Source organism: Pyxicephalus adspersus, chromosome 7 (assembly GCF_032062135.1).
Source record: "Pyxicephalus adspersus chromosome 7, UCB_Pads_2.0, whole genome shotgun sequence".
Taxonomy (NCBI): domain Eukaryota; kingdom Metazoa; phylum Chordata; class Amphibia; order Anura; family Pyxicephalidae; genus Pyxicephalus; species Pyxicephalus adspersus.
Window position 1 is genome coordinate 42,057,150 of NC_092864.1, and position 15,599 is coordinate 42,072,748.

The 15,599-nt window shown below is 36.8% G+C and overlaps 1 protein-coding gene across 20 annotated transcripts in view; it reads right to left on the reverse strand.

The window, feature by feature from the left end:
- Window positions 1–3,226: 3,226 nt before the first annotated feature.
- BAZ2B (bromodomain adjacent to zinc finger domain 2B) overlaps window positions 3,227–15,599 on the reverse strand; it is a 185,077-nt gene continuing 172,704 nt past the window's right edge. For 15 of the 20 annotated variants that reach the window (XM_072418200.1, XM_072418199.1, XM_072418206.1 and 12 more), the window contains 12 exons: window positions 15,504–15,566; window positions 14,804–14,948; window positions 13,224–13,879; window positions 12,409–12,679; window positions 11,250–11,405; window positions 10,883–11,040; window positions 9,597–9,910; window positions 8,213–8,348; window positions 6,824–6,970; window positions 6,244–6,509; window positions 5,203–5,346; window positions 3,227–4,784 (listed from right to left, as the gene is read on the reverse strand). In XM_072418200.1, the coding sequence (XP_072274301.1) occupies window positions 4,631–4,784; window positions 5,203–5,346; window positions 6,244–6,509; window positions 6,824–6,970; window positions 8,213–8,348; window positions 9,597–9,910; window positions 10,883–11,040; window positions 11,250–11,405; window positions 12,409–12,679; window positions 13,224–13,879; window positions 14,804–14,948; window positions 15,504–15,566 (2,610 nt within the window). In that variant the 3' untranslated portion in view covers window positions 3,227–4,630. The remainder of the gene's footprint in view (window positions 4,785–5,202; window positions 5,347–6,243; window positions 6,510–6,823; window positions 6,971–8,212; window positions 8,349–9,596; window positions 9,911–10,882; window positions 11,041–11,249; window positions 11,406–12,408; window positions 12,680–13,223; window positions 13,880–14,803; window positions 14,949–15,503; window positions 15,567–15,599) is intronic. The other 5 variants (XM_072418211.1, XM_072418215.1, XM_072418219.1 and 2 more) reach the window with 1 other exon arrangement.

Sequence of the window (15,599 nt, forward strand, 5' to 3'; positions counted from 1 at the left end):
GGAGGCTCTGACATCAGCAGGCAAAGCCCTGCCACTACCAAGATGGTCCAGGGACACAATGCTTTTAACTATTCTGATCCGACTCCTGGGATTATGGAATGTCCAAGGGTATGACAATGCTTGCAATAGAAATAATAGGAAGAGTAGATTGCTAATCCTTCCTCCAGGTACATAAAATGCTGCTGACCCCAAAGTGTTACAATCAAATATATAGAGAAGAAACAGGAGAAGCTGGGTTTTTTGTTGCAGCAGTTCAAAAAATGTATTTGATATCCAAGTAAACATACAATTATTCACAAACAGCAAGGTGATATACAATCATAGGTTGGTCACTCTCATTGGAATATTCATGGGAAGACTATTTATCTATACAAAGAAATCCCTATTTAGTTGAATAGAGGCACTTATAAAATTTTGTTGCCCGACGCGTTTCGCCAACAGTCTTGGGTATGGCTGCTTCATACCCAGCACAACCGCATATTCACCTCTAGAGATTACTGATGACACTTTCTTCTCCAAAGATACTGGATGTCCTGGATAGTAGCACGATACTATCTAAGAGGAGTTTCCTTTATCTCTTATGAAGGTCTTCTTAATCACCATACTTTAACATTCTCAACATATCTCTTAAAGAAGCCTGTTGGCAAAGCGCGTTGGGACACAAGATGTTATACCCCTCTCCTATTCATCCAACACATTTTTTGAACTGCTGCAACAAAAGATCTTGTGATCAAAAAAAAAAAATTCTGGTCAGGGCCAAACAGGGCAGTGGCCTGGTGTTTGATGGGATATGCCAAGAACACACCAATCAGCAGGGGGAAACTTCTCTCCAGGCCCTCCCAGTAGTCGTGCAGTTATTGAAGAGACAACATGGGTCACATAACAGACAGAGTACATCTGTGAGTCTCAGAAAAATTGAGCGTTTTGTTCCCTTTTATATGTTTAATGGGGCATACACAGTGATTCGCTTTATTTCACACACAGGGGCAGTCACAGGACACCTTTTCTTATACACTAGAGAGGGACATGGGCCAACATGGTGAAACCAAAGTTACACCTTGTATGAGTTCTCACCAGGTTGTACACCATTGGGAGTACATTTTGTTTTATGCATATGGAGATGATATGCTGCAATTCCAAAACCAGTGTAACTGTATGATTTGCAGGTCTTGGGTTTAGGGATCCCAGCTTAATGCAGTAAGTGTCCTTAAAAAGACCTAGTGCTTACCACTGCAACACTTTGGACTACAGCATGCAATATTTAAATTTCTGTACAGACTTGGTATACTAGTATATTGAGGTGTAATCCCAACATTGGCCCTGATTTATTAAAGCTCTCCAAGGCTGGAGAGGATACACTTTCAGCAGGAAATCTGGGTGATCCAGGAAACCAGAAATGGATCAGGTCCAGGATTCAAAACATTTGCTTGCAAATAGCAAATGACTTTGAAGAAATCCATTCCAGGTTTGCTGGATTACCCAGGTTCACCAATGAAAGCATATTCTTTTCAGCCTTGTAGAATCAGGCCCATTGAGTGGGTCAGGAGATTCTGAAGTACATGATATGTGTATAAAATACCAATATTTCACAGTTTACCATAACATGCACAAATATTGTAGCCAGTCCAGACCTGGGCAGAATTACTACTGAACAGATAGCATGTAAAGTCTGGAACTTTGGCTCCACACAAAATGGCTGGCTAACAAATAGCAAATTACTTTGAAGAAATCCATTCCAGGTTTGCTGGATCACCCAGCTTCACTGATAAAAGTGTATCCTCTCCAGCCTTGGAGAGCTTTAATAAATCAGGCCCAATGTATCAATTACCCAATAAATTATTCTTTAAAAAATACATTTGTCCTTGGCAAAATATGTATCCATTTAAAAGAATATTCCAGTCCTTATTCACCTCACTCCTATACCATGTATTATAGATCTCAGATATTGAAGTAGCCTAACCTTATAACTGTGGTTTTCCTGTAGTTACAACTTTGAGTATGTTGTTTGCTGTGATTCTCTCCTGTGTACATGTGCTTATATTTCTCATAGAGAGAGAGCTATCTTAAGAGACTCTGGAAACTTTCCTAATATTCTCTATGACAAATAATGACATAAGCATGGAATAACAAAGAAAAGATGCAAACAATGCTATATGAACAGACTGCTGACACCATGTACAGGTACTTCTGCACTTTGAGTCTGTAATATGTATTAAAGTTATCACTATAACTGCAGATTATTAGGGCTTTTTTTATTTTTCATTGTGTTCACCTAAAATGCATTATGGTATGCTAAAAATTATACATGAGAATGAAATTGATTATGGAAAAAGGTAACTAGGTACCCACAAAGACAATTATACAACAGCATTGCAAACAAACTCCCTTATTTGCACATTTCTACACAGGATGGATTTTGATATGCATTGCCAACTGGCATAATGATTTTATCTATTGGGCAAGAAAAGTCATGTTAGGCTTCATTTACAAATAACCGCATATGGGTAGCATTGTATATGGGTCTTCCTGCACAGTCATTATCCCGAATTTCTGTCCTCCACTGCACTTAAAGGTTTCTTCCTCCAGACCCTGGACCAATACTGTGTCCTGTAGTGATGCAAGGGCTTGCTGAAAAAACCAAAGTGTACATTGTAGATGTGTCAACTACTAAAACGAAGATAGCTGAGTGTGATATTGCTATCTCCTGGGCAGGTAAGTACTCAGTGCCTTCTGGGCAATGCTTTGGATATTTTAAGAAAGTCTTCTGAAATCATTGTCAGACAGACTGAAAGTAAACGTTTTGCAGCCTAACATGGAGCCTGTCTCTCTTTTTACTATAAAGGCACTGTTGTCTTTTCATAAATACATACAAAAGTAATTTTAATTTTTTTTAGCTTTGACTCAATTTTCCTTTTGCATGTCAACGAAAAATAAATAGTGGTCTGGCACTTACACCATTTGAAAAGCTTTGGACATTGGTTGGTTCTGTGTACAAGGAATTGTCTGGTCCCTTTGGCAATGCCTCTGGCCATACATGAATGAAATGGGAAAGAGAAAAGAAAGATATATACATTTATATTACTCTATATCACTTAGTTGTTATCTTTAGAATTCTTTCAATACTTTAATAAAGCTTTATTTTGGAAATGCACAATAAAAAGGGTGTAATAGTATGCATTTCTTCAATCAAGAATGCTGTTATGAATTGACACACACACATAGAATATATGTATTGCAAAACAGTCTTTTATTGTATCCGTGCCACACAAACTAGTGAAAAAACTACCCTTTTCACAACATTTTCGTTTTAAATAAAACAACTTCAAGTACAATTGGTACAAAAAATGTCTGATCTTTTTTTTTTTTTTGCCTCCAACGGGCCACTATACCACACAGTAGATAAAACACAGTGGTTACAAATGCCTTTTATTTTTTATTCTTTTTATTTATTTTTTAAATTTATTATTACTGTTTTGTGGCAAGGCAGATGAAGGGAAATGTATCTATGAAAAAATACTGTGTGTTAAGAAATCTGTCATACGTTTTGTCTCACATGGATACAAATGAGTATACTTTTTTTTTCTTTTTCTTTTTTTTAGGCCTACTTGGCGGTAAATCATGTAACAAAATTAGAAAATAAAAACAATAATAAAATAATATAAAAATAAAATAAAAATAATAAGGAAAAAAAAAGAAACCAAATATCCCCTACACCCTGTTTTGAAGGCAGGCACTACCAATATTCGGGAGACTCCACAGTGTTGGTAGAGGATTCTGTACAAGTTATAGGTTATTATTACCTGGCTAAAATAAAATGCTACAGTCCTTCTAAAACAGGCATTATAATCAATGCCTGCAAACAATATGTACACATCATACATATTAAACAAGACTTAATATAAACAATTGTCAACAGTATATACAGGTCTGTTATTCTTCACCATCTTGAAATACAATTTGACTACATGAATGATGCAGCAATGTATACTTATATAAATGTACTACTTTACAGTAAAGTGTTGATGCCATTTTTTAGCACAGCTGTGTAAACAGTTTTACTTGGCTTGTTTTTTTTTCTTTAGTGTTTTTTTCTTTAACATTCTTACTGTATTTTCAAGATTTAAAGCAATATTCCTTATTCTTCCTTTTCACAGAAAACGAAGATTTTTTCTGCCGTTTAAAATTCATAAATAATCCATAAAATTAAATACATTCACTAACAATGAGCTACAAAGTAATACAAAAATAAACAAAATAACATTAAATCAATAAAAAATAGATATTTATCGAAAAAAGAATGGGTAACCTTTTTCCCCGGTACAGCTCTGCTAGTTGAAGAATCAGTGCGTTTTCAATATTTTATTTTTTTCTTTTTTTTTTAGCTATTGCACTAGGACACCTTTTTTTAAGATTTTCGGGCATATGCCCATTGTTAGTATGAGGCTGAAGTTGCACAGGCCAAAATAAAAAAAAAAGTCAAAATAATTGAACTAAGAACCATAGTTATAACTGGAGTGAATTGTAATGTGTCACTCTGCAGGAGACTATACAGATTTTATTTTCTGTAGAGATTGTTCACATTGCTGGTCTGGTAATCCCATCGACGAGGGTGGAGGAGTGTAAAAGGATTTCAGCTCATGTTAAAAACTTCCGTCCATCTTTTTTCAAAATGTGTCCGCATTTTGTGTCCGGCCCTGCCTATCTCAGAGTCATCTTCATTGAAAGTTTCACAGTTGTTAAAAACAAGTCTGACATCCAGAGCAAAAGCCTCAAAGTTTGGATATCTGCAAAATAAAAAAATGCATTTTAAGGGTTATTGGTTGGGTAAGCACATCTACACCTTACAGTGTTCAGCTAACATTAGTATTGGATAGAGTGGGGAAGGATAAGAGGCCATTAGGTATATACTGCTGTCATATGTGACTTTAAGTCACAAGTACAAGATGTGTTTTTATTAAAAAAAATAACTTTGCACATAAGGTATCATTAGTTTTTATTTGCTTTTAGGTGTTTAAATGATGGCAAGTATTTCAGATATATGGCAACGTTATATGTAAAGAGGGCTACACTTTAACACTGCAAAAAATTGGGACACACACAAACAGTTCTTACTTTGGATAAATTGTGCTTGACATATCCCACCGTTTTGTTAGTGGCATGTAACCTTAAACTAAAATCACGAGTAACATCAGTCATACTTACTGCCCGCTGCTAAGCTTTTCCCGGATCGTTGCAAAGTCCATGGGCTTCTTGATGACCTTTTTGTAGCCAGGGACAAGTTTCAAGTTAACAGGAAGCAGAAAAGGCCAGGCATCCTCATGAGATTCCATCTCAGATAAAATTGCACTGATAAAACAAAAGAATAGCTTTAATTACCACAGAATCCAGTCACTGTACAAGAAACAAATATTGATTTTCAGTGGTATCTTGGACTGCATAACATTTGTACAAAGTCACACATTCTCATTGTATTTTCTCACACATTGTATTTTCTCACACATGAAAGATCACCTAGAAAAAAGGTCATGTGAGGCTTTACTGCATAAGGGATATAGGTGAGTCATTTTACCTGTTTCACATCCATCACTATATAGTGGGCAAAGTTTTGTCAAAAGCTGAGAGTTATAAGAGTGTACGCTGGGGCATACAGTTATATTGGGTATACTATATAATATACAATAAGGTAGAAGTATTTGCCCAGATTAGGTTTAATGTAGGGAATTCAGTTAGGTCCTCATCCCTTAATAATAATTCTTCTTCATGTTGCTGGACCCACAAATACACAAGTTTCCTGCAGAACTAACCATTTCATGGTTGGTAAAGATCAGCTAGAAAGAAGACCAATAAACTTTTATAATTACATGGTAAACATTTGCTTTAATTGACAAACTTAAAGTTGCTCTAAAGCACACCTCAAAAGCATCATCTCTGTAAACAGGAAGTATTTAGTATTTATGTAATGAGAAAATAATGTCGTACCCATTAATATTTCCATACTAACTACAAAATAAAAATAATTAGCCAAAATTAGTTAAAGGACATTATCTGCAGATTAAAGGATAAGTAAAGTTATAATACATTGTAACAATATTGGCACAATGTATTTATGAAAGAAGCCACCAAACAGTGTTAACAAGTTTAGTTCATAGGAGGAATGACCAGGATTTAGATGGTCTTTTTTGGGTGTATGTTGTATGAATCAGTTCTTTAGGTGGCTAGGCTAACTAAAACAAAATGCCTCACCTGCAGAGAGCCAGCTCCTTAGCATCATCCTTAGTGTGGTGTTTTGACTTCTTAGATGCAGGTGGAGTATCTTGTTTTGAGGGACTAGAGTTATTTTCCTCCATTTTTCTTTTTTTCGTATCTTTGCTTCCTTTTTTCCCAGAACCACCAGTTGTCACAACATCTTCATCCTCTGCTTCCCCAGATGTCTTCTTTCCTTTCTTCGGCTCAGAATTCTTTTTCCCTTTTAGATTTGCCTTCTTCATTTTTAAAGTCTGTCCACTTGCCTGGAATGCAGACAACACGTGTTATCTACTAAACCTACTATGCAGTTCTTGAAAATGCACAAAAATTTGTTAGTGTAAAGCATTTAATGAACATTACAGGTAAATACAGTATAATGATGTATTACCAGACTAACAAGGTGACGTATGAATGTGCTTAAAACGTGGTTTGGGTACCTCAGGGCCCTATAACTACTGGACACATCCAGAACTGAAATGAGCCTCCAAGGGCTGAATGCCCTAAATAACCTTGCATGGCTTGTTGTCATTCACAGATAATGAGTCCATTAGTTCCTGTAAAGTGGAATATATCTTACCTTAGCAATGCAGGCAGGACAGAACCAGTCACCCTCTGGTATAGCAGTTATTTTGGGCCTATGGCAATATGTGTGACATCCTTTATCACATCCATCACATAAAAGCAGCAACTCCTCATTATCTCCTTTGCGACATATTTGGCAGTACTGCAGCAAACATAAAAAAGGAAAATCAACAACAGTAGATGGGGAGAGAATGCACTTATCATGTAGTAATCCCCCCAACCCAATTCCAAATCTGATTTATAATAATTTTGTTTAAAGTGTACCCTACATTACCTAATGTAAAGGATAAAGTAAATGTATCTCTATCCTGAAATAGTAACCTTTAGCTTGTATCAAATTTTCACTTTTTTCCAGAGACAGGTTAAAGGAGAACCTAGGCAATGTAGCAGCTTTGGAGTTCCATCACTTTGACTGGGATTTATAAGAATTACAATAGGACCCTAAGCCACTAAGCCAGTAAAACTGTAGTAACTGTATTGGCATGACCTCCTCTGATCACATCTGGCTGCCCAAAAGTACAATTCTCCTTGTAAAACAATGGGCAGGTTGATCAGTTGTAGATTGTGGATGTGGGGATGACTGCAGGACAGATATAACATAAAAAGTTTTAGTAGATAGGGGCTAATATGAATATTCACTGTTTAGTTCATGTCTTAGGCTACGTACACACGTGCAATAATTATCATTGGAAATGAACGATTAACAACAACAGATTGTCCGATAATTGTTAACAAAAAAAAGTGCACAACGACGCCGATGAAAGAGGAATGTCGCTGGAAAAAAACGTACGTCCCGGTGAATCTGATTGGGGACAATCGTTCAGCGATCGTGGATTATTCTGTGATACAGTTTCTCCTGTACATGTCACTTCCTGCATCATTCAAACGATCGTATCTAGTGTGTGTATATTATTGGTGGATTATCTTTGAACGATCGTATTGTTTCAGCATGTACAGAATTGTGCACTATACGATTGTTCAAAATAATTGTGAATATTCATTGATCTACAACTGATCAACCTGCCCATTGTTTTACAAGGAGAATTGTACTTTTGGGCAGTCAGATGTGATCAGGGGAGGCCATGCCAATACAGTCATTAACCGTTCGTTTTCTAACGATAATTATTGCACGTGTGTACGTAGCATAAGGCTACCAGATACCTTTGCATGTGCTGGGGAACTGATCAACTAAAAAATTTGTTTTGTTCAATCCTTTGCATCTATTTTTATCTACGTGATAATGCTTGATTTTTTTTTAATAGATGATGAATTGCTTGTTTGTGATTGATCCCACCTAGTTTCATCACCACATGTATGACCACCTTTAGACAGATTCGCAGACCTGTAATACAATAAATCTACTTTAAAATGTAGGACAACGTACAACTTTCATGATGGATTTTTCCCATGCAATAGATTTCTGCAATTGCTGAATGCAGAGCGATACTTGTGCGGCACTGCGTGCTTCTGACAGTGCTTTCCTCCAAATCTTCAGACCTGGGGCAATGTCATCCTCCGCCCTGTAATGTAACAGTGTAAGAATACTCTGCTCAATGATTGACTTGAATCAGGCATAAATCAAAATCACATTAAAAAGCCAAGCAGTGACAATACAGGGATAAACAGCCAGTGTGTACAATGTTAAAGCAAAATTACTGAATCTGGAGCACAAAGAGCCTGATTATCAAAGTGACTTAAGTAAAAACTGTCTGTGTGTCCCTGACTGCCAATTATATCCAACAGTCCAACTGATTTTCCAGCATGAATTTGATTCTTCTTTTCTGTAAAGCATCACAGACGGTTCCTGAGAGAACAAGTCATGTTTGGGCTTATACAAGAATCTGAATATTCAGTTTTAAAGTTTTATAACTGTGAAGGTTATGACAAATAAATATCTGCCTTCTTTATTCAGCTTTACCTATCCAGCTTCAGGGGTAAGAAGGCACCTTATTTTAAACAATTACTGCCCTGTCACCTGTATCCTCACACACCATCTCCTAGCTTCTGCGTCTGCAAAACAGCATGTAATTAAAAGCCTCTATTGGCTTACATGCTTATATAGCAGCCTCCCTTTGTCTTTTCAACATAAGGGAATCCTTGAAATAACTTGAAATCACATCTTAGGGAACCCCAGTTATAATTACTGTATGTACATCTCACAGTACATTGGCATGGTGGTCAGTGGAAATAATGCGTCTTACATTGCTGTCCAGAGGGCCACCTTTATTGATAGTCAAAAATATCAAGTAACTGACCCGAGAGGTCCAAGTTGCTCATGGCTCAAGGTACCCCTAGCAACTTCTGGAGGAACCCATGGGATCCATGGAACCCTAGTTTGTAAACATGGCTATAGATTTTTGTGACCCGTCTGCTCAGACTTTTTTTTATACTTTATGTTATACTCAATAAAGTAAACATAAAATGGGGACAATTAAGCTTAGGCAAATTTTACAATTTAGGACTGAATATTTAAACACTTTCGTTAGCTTACTCATGACTGATTCTCTTTTAGACACTTTTGTAAATGAGACCCAAAGTGACTAGGAATGTTGCAGTTTAGCCAGTCAATTTTGAGTTAGATTTCTATAACTGCTTTGCAGGACTGCTGACATACAGAACACAGATTATTGTACAGAAGCATCATGCAGGATAACATGACCTGTAAAAAGACACACAAAAAGCTACAGAGAGAACAGGCAAAGGATAACAGGCTCCACTGAGCAAAGAAGCACAATGATTGGTTATATATATTAATGTCAATGACCTACCCGTCACCATCACCACTAATAGATGGTGCAGGAGCAGGGACAGTAACTGTGCCCACATTATCCAGTTTGATCTGAATGGTGGTACTTAAGGGGCTCTTCAGATACCTTCTTTCAATGTTCCTCTCCAAGTCAGTCAGCCTGGTTACTGCTATATCTAGAGGGTTGTCGCTCCTCCGTTCTAGAGCACATGCATTGCCTCCTCCGTCTGCTGGATGCTGCTCGCCATCATTGTCCATGTGCCTTTTAATTACTGACTTATGTTCATGATAAACCAGGTCTTCTCTCTCGGAGTCAAGCTCTGGACATATCCAGCCCTAAGCAGCAGAATACGTGTTAGAATGTCATTCACAGTAAATGCATTTACCATATCACCATGACTTTACAAATATTTTTTTGACTTTGAAAAGAAAATACACATCTGGTTTTATCTAATTTGACATCTCAGTCTATTACAGGTAATAAATTTAGACACCGAAGGAGGCATCAGAACATGTATTTATTCTATATGTTTTGGTTTCAATGTTTTTTAATTGGATATTTTTTTTAAGGAACAAAAAAACAAAACAAGAAATAGGCAACAATAATACAAAAACATGTCCTTCTTACATAATATAATGTACAGTAATACAATAGCATAATAATATTTATTCCATATGTTTTTAAAGGACAACAATACATATTTGGGTTTTAAAATAATCTGAAAAGGGAATGATAAGATGTTAGGGAATGGTAAAAGTATTACAATTGCTTTTTTTCATGTCCCCATTATTAGAATGGGGAAGGATTAAAATTTCAAACTATTTTTTCTGCTGTCTTTATAGAACAATAATTATATTTTTTCACAGGTAAAGGCAAACCTTATTCCCCCATCCCCAATGTAAATACAGAAGTCATAGCATTAAAAAGTATGTGGCCTGAAAAATCATCAGGTAAAAAGCCATAAGAATAGGGTAAAGAACAAGTGCATCAGGATTCATTATAGGGTAATTCTCCTTGGGCTGGATGCTACAATGCTGATGTGAAGTCCAAAAAAGTTAAGTCACTCACCTGACTATTCTGTCTGCTACAAATGATAAAATTAGAATTTAAGAGTGGTTAACAAAGAATTAAATATCTTTTGGCTATTTTTTTCTTTTGTATTTGCTTAGTAAGCTGGAGTCACTAAAAGACACCGCGTTTAAAGAGGAAGCAGGGCTTTTCTTTTTTCTTTCAGTTAGGTCTGAATAATGTCACTGCCTACTGCCTGTACTATGCAACATGGCTTTTGAAATAAAACTCCTTATTACCTTTACTTGTAAACTAGCAGAAGCCACTCGTCTCTCCAGATCTTCCACCTGCTGTAGAATGCCGATGTCAATCTCCATCTCATGGTCTTCCACACACCAATTCTCCACCACGTCTCGTGTCAGCTCACATTTGTCACGTCCTTTCACGTCTATGATAGCTACAGGAGCAGAAACAGTTATTACACGCAACAGAAAAGCAAGGAATACTAGGTTTATCTGCAATGTACACAGAACAAGTCCCACAGAAAGTTTGAAATGTTCTAAGTCTTTATTCAAAGGACATCTGTAACAATTCTGCACAAGGAAATTATGAGAGTGTAGAGCTCATGGCCTTCACTAGAAGTTCACTTGTCAGCAGGACACTTACGGTCTTTGTTTTTCAGGCAAGCTTGTGTGATGTAGTCTAAGTGCTTCTGAATTTGCTTCTGTAAAGACTTTTCCCTTATTCCTCGGAGATTAAGCACTTTCAATAAAGATTTGAGATCTTCCGGATCTGTGATTCTCCACCAGCCAAACTGCATTTCTGTCAGTAAAAGCATGACCACATGTAAAATATTCATGAGATTATTTCGTTTTTTTTTATGTGCTGTATTTTCTTCAAAGCATTTTTATCTAAAACTACTATCTAAGCAGATAAAAACTAATACAGTTTGATTAAAATATGTATCCTTTTAAATTATATCACTTAGAACCAGCATAAGTACCTGAATCTGTCTTAATGTTAACATTTTGCAATCTTTTGCACAGCATCAACATTTAGATTGGAGACGCTCAGCCTTGTCAGCTAGTTAGGGCTGTATTACTTTACACAGTGCCGCCAGTCTACCAGGGCAAACATGATTACTGAAGGGCAGAACACGCACTTACTATTATGCTGCGGCAGCTTTATTGTCCAATGCATAGGTTAGGATTGGAACCTGTTTGGGTTGTATTGCCAGTTGTAATATAGACTGGCAAGTTCTTTTCGAATCTTAAGAGTATCATATATTTGCATTAATTGATTGTTACAGCCTAAATAAATAAGCTGCTTTGTTTACAATTATCTAAATCATGAAATTAATTTGCATAACAGAACAAAAAAAGCACAGCAAATAAATAATAAAGTGGTATTTGGATGAGATTCCCAGCAAAACTGTAAATTAAATTGCAATGCAGATTACCAATGTATTACCCAAACCTGGTGCTATATTTTAGCAGGGGGTTCCAGACTAAATGCATTTTAAACCAAAGAGATCCACCAAATATGAACTGTCCTGTTACTGGATCTATTACAACTGCTAAATATTTTTCTATTAGGTAATGTGGCTGGACTGACGGCTGTTGTATATGAGGAGAAAACACCACTGAGACATAACAGAGTTTTATGACTTTTCTCAAAATTTGCTGTGTATTACGACATTAGCTTTTAATGTTTTTTTTTGTAAGAAACAACAATAGAATATTTTATATCACTGCTATTCATCTACAATATGCATATATTTAGTTATTTTAGTTTGGGCATCAAAAACAAATGAATTAAATTTTACCTTCTGGTATTGGTTTTGGATTGGGGAAATCCATTTGTTTTGGTAATTCCACAGCAGGTGAGGGTGTACAGAGGGATTTGTCACTCTGTGGCATGGGGGATTCAGTTTTGCTTGTTTGAGCATTTGGAGTGAGGAAAGAGGGACTATTTCCTTCAGATAATCCTGACAGTCCAAGCCCCGGCATGGGGGGAGAAAATGGAAGATTTGTTGGAGCAACGGGTGATGGCCACCCACAAAATTGCAGTCCCATCACTGGTAAACCAGGCTTCATCTAGATACAGTATAGAAATATATTATTAGCAAATTATTAACCTTTATTATTAGCAAATTATTAACCTGTACATCCCTAGATGTTATGCGGAAGCTATTTTATATCTCTGTATCTATAACAGTTACTTCAGCGTTCACCCAGAAACGTTTACTGTTGAGATAATACATGGTAACATCAAGAATACTGATTCTCAGGGCTGTATATGGTCTTTCCCTCTTTCTAGGCCTTTGAGTAAACTGAACAATAACTTTGCTATTCAAATTGTATAAAGTATAACCAATCTGAGCAAATAATGTTCTGATAAAACTGGCATTGCGGGAGACCATAAAATTAATTAAATCCTTAAATGTTTTGATGTATTTTATAGTCAGATTTCAGTCTGACAAGCAACTTCAAATGTTCAGCTGGATGATCATTCCGCTTTTACATGTGGGATGTATGGGCCCTGAATATGTGATAAACAAAAAAATATATATATTGAACTGTAAAACAATGCATATCACAGTGATAAGCTTTATGAATGTGTTCCTTACTGGATACTCACCGGAAGTTGTGAACCCGAGAAGGGACTGAGTCCCATTGAGCTTTGTGTAGAGGGAGAGTTCAAGACCGGAGATGGCACAGGAGAAGAAGACTGAGAATGATGACACAATTGGCTGGTTGAAGCTACCGTTGTGGAGGATTCTGTATGAGTTATTGATGTGTCATCACAGGGTGTCCGTGGAAGAAGGCTGAACCACTGCCTGCTCCTGTCTGTAAGAGTTTTTAGCAGCTGTTCATTGGGAATTGCTGGAGAACTATAAAATTTGCCAGACCCGCTGATCACAGGACTAAATGGATTTAAGTCTGTCTTTTCAGGATTGCATTGGGATGTGCTGGCCTGCATGGAGACAGGAGTGCTCCGGGTTTTATTCTGGAAGGACACTGAACAGCCATTTGGTGAAACACTTGGTTTTGGAGGCACAAGGTCCATTTCTGGGGGCATTTTCGCTACTTCTAACAGTTTGCTCAGTTTGGAAAATGATCCAGGTTTCTGTAAGAATAAGTTGGTGCTGTCTTTATCCTTTGGACATTTCTGCTCCCCAAGACTAGAGTTCAAACAGTCTGACTTCTCCTCAACGCTATCAAACTTCTCCTCTTTTATTTCAACATTTTCAGCTTGTCGATGCCTTTCTCTTTCCTTTGCCATTTCCTCTGGTCCTGCATATTGACATTAAATATAGCAATTAAACACAAAATAAAATAATTCTAGGATAATTATAATTCAAACAGGTTTCTTTGCTTTGGGCTTCTCTCCTTCATTGATGCCATCGATTAGGTATCCTAATGTATGACTTGCTCTCATATATAGTCTTACCAGACTAATGCCTAAAAGCAGACACCACAAAATGCTAAAAACTAAAACCCTCTTTATGTGCCTTAAATTTTATGTCAAAGTATTTTTACTTTGTTACTAATTTTACTAACTTTATTGATATGCCCTGAAAACAGGTATTTCCTATCCAATCAGGATGTTTTAGGCACCCTTGCAACATAGTGGAGTGAGAGTTAGTGGTTTTTGGACCCGAGTACAAGGAAACCAGCTCCTAGTAATCAAAAATACTCTGAAAAAAGAAGGGCTGGGGGTGCAGCGGAAGTATACAAGTAAATATGCTTGGCAACACTGTTATTCGGCCCTCTCCTCAGGCATGCTGTCTTGGTGTCACCTTTGACTCGGCCCTCTCATTTACCCCCCATATTCAGAACATTTCCAGGTCCTGTCACTTTCACCTACGCAACATCTCAAAAATCCGGTATCACTGTCTGTATTAGTCTGTCATTTGCAATCCCTATTTAATGTACAGCGCTGCGTAATATGTTGGTGCTATATAAATCCTGTTTATTATTAATAATAATAATAATAAAGGTGTCTACGCCAAATGTAAATTGTTGAGTTACATCAAAAAATCTATTGGCTCAGCCAACAAAATTGCTGCCTGTATGATAAGTGGGTGACAGATACACTTTAATTATCCTCATTAGTGCTTTGGCCAAATACCTGCAACCTGAAAAAAGAATAAAATAGTAAAATATTTCTGACATCAGAAAAAGAACTGAAAACAATACTTGAATTACATGACTCACCTTCACCGCTTTCCATTCCTTCTACAAATATGCCACCACACTGTGGAAGAACCCAGTACCTACGCCGGTACCGGTCCTGCCCAAACATCATTGACCGCAAGGAATGGGAGGATTCAAACAACTTCTTCCTGTACTGGTTTTGTTGCTGTATAAAGAATATGCAAATTACTTGCTTGTATTGTAATGGCATCTAAAATTTCAATACATTTCTTGGTGTCCTGTAGAATGTACATATGTTTTTACTATAAACAGATAAAATAGTTGACTCAACTTTAATCTGAGTGGACATTGGTTTAGTTTATCTGTATTGGCCCCAGCCATCAGATCTTTTTCTTGCAACTGTTGCTCGCCCACGTATTCTCAGCTATTCACTAAATCATTCATAGTTTTTATTTACAGTACTGTGCACTCCCAGCCACCATTATTATAAATTAGGCAAAATCAGTAATTTATGATTATAGCAGCCAGGAGTGTACAACTGTAAACAACAGTTATGAAGAAGAGGGCAGCTAAAGTCACATGGATGGTCATCAGCTACATGGAGACGGAAGCGAGACAGGTAAAGTATACCGCTTCACCTGCCCTTTCAGCTGAAAAATACCAGTGCCATGTTAGGGGCAAAACAAATCTCATGCTTATGTTACATATAATATATACACTATACATCATGTAAGATAATACAAAAGAAAGCACAAATTACCTTTACTAATTTATCAATCTGTTTCTCCAATTCCTCCACTGTAGCAGTCTGGTCTCCATCATCCTATAGGCAACATAATTCAAAGAAAACATTAAA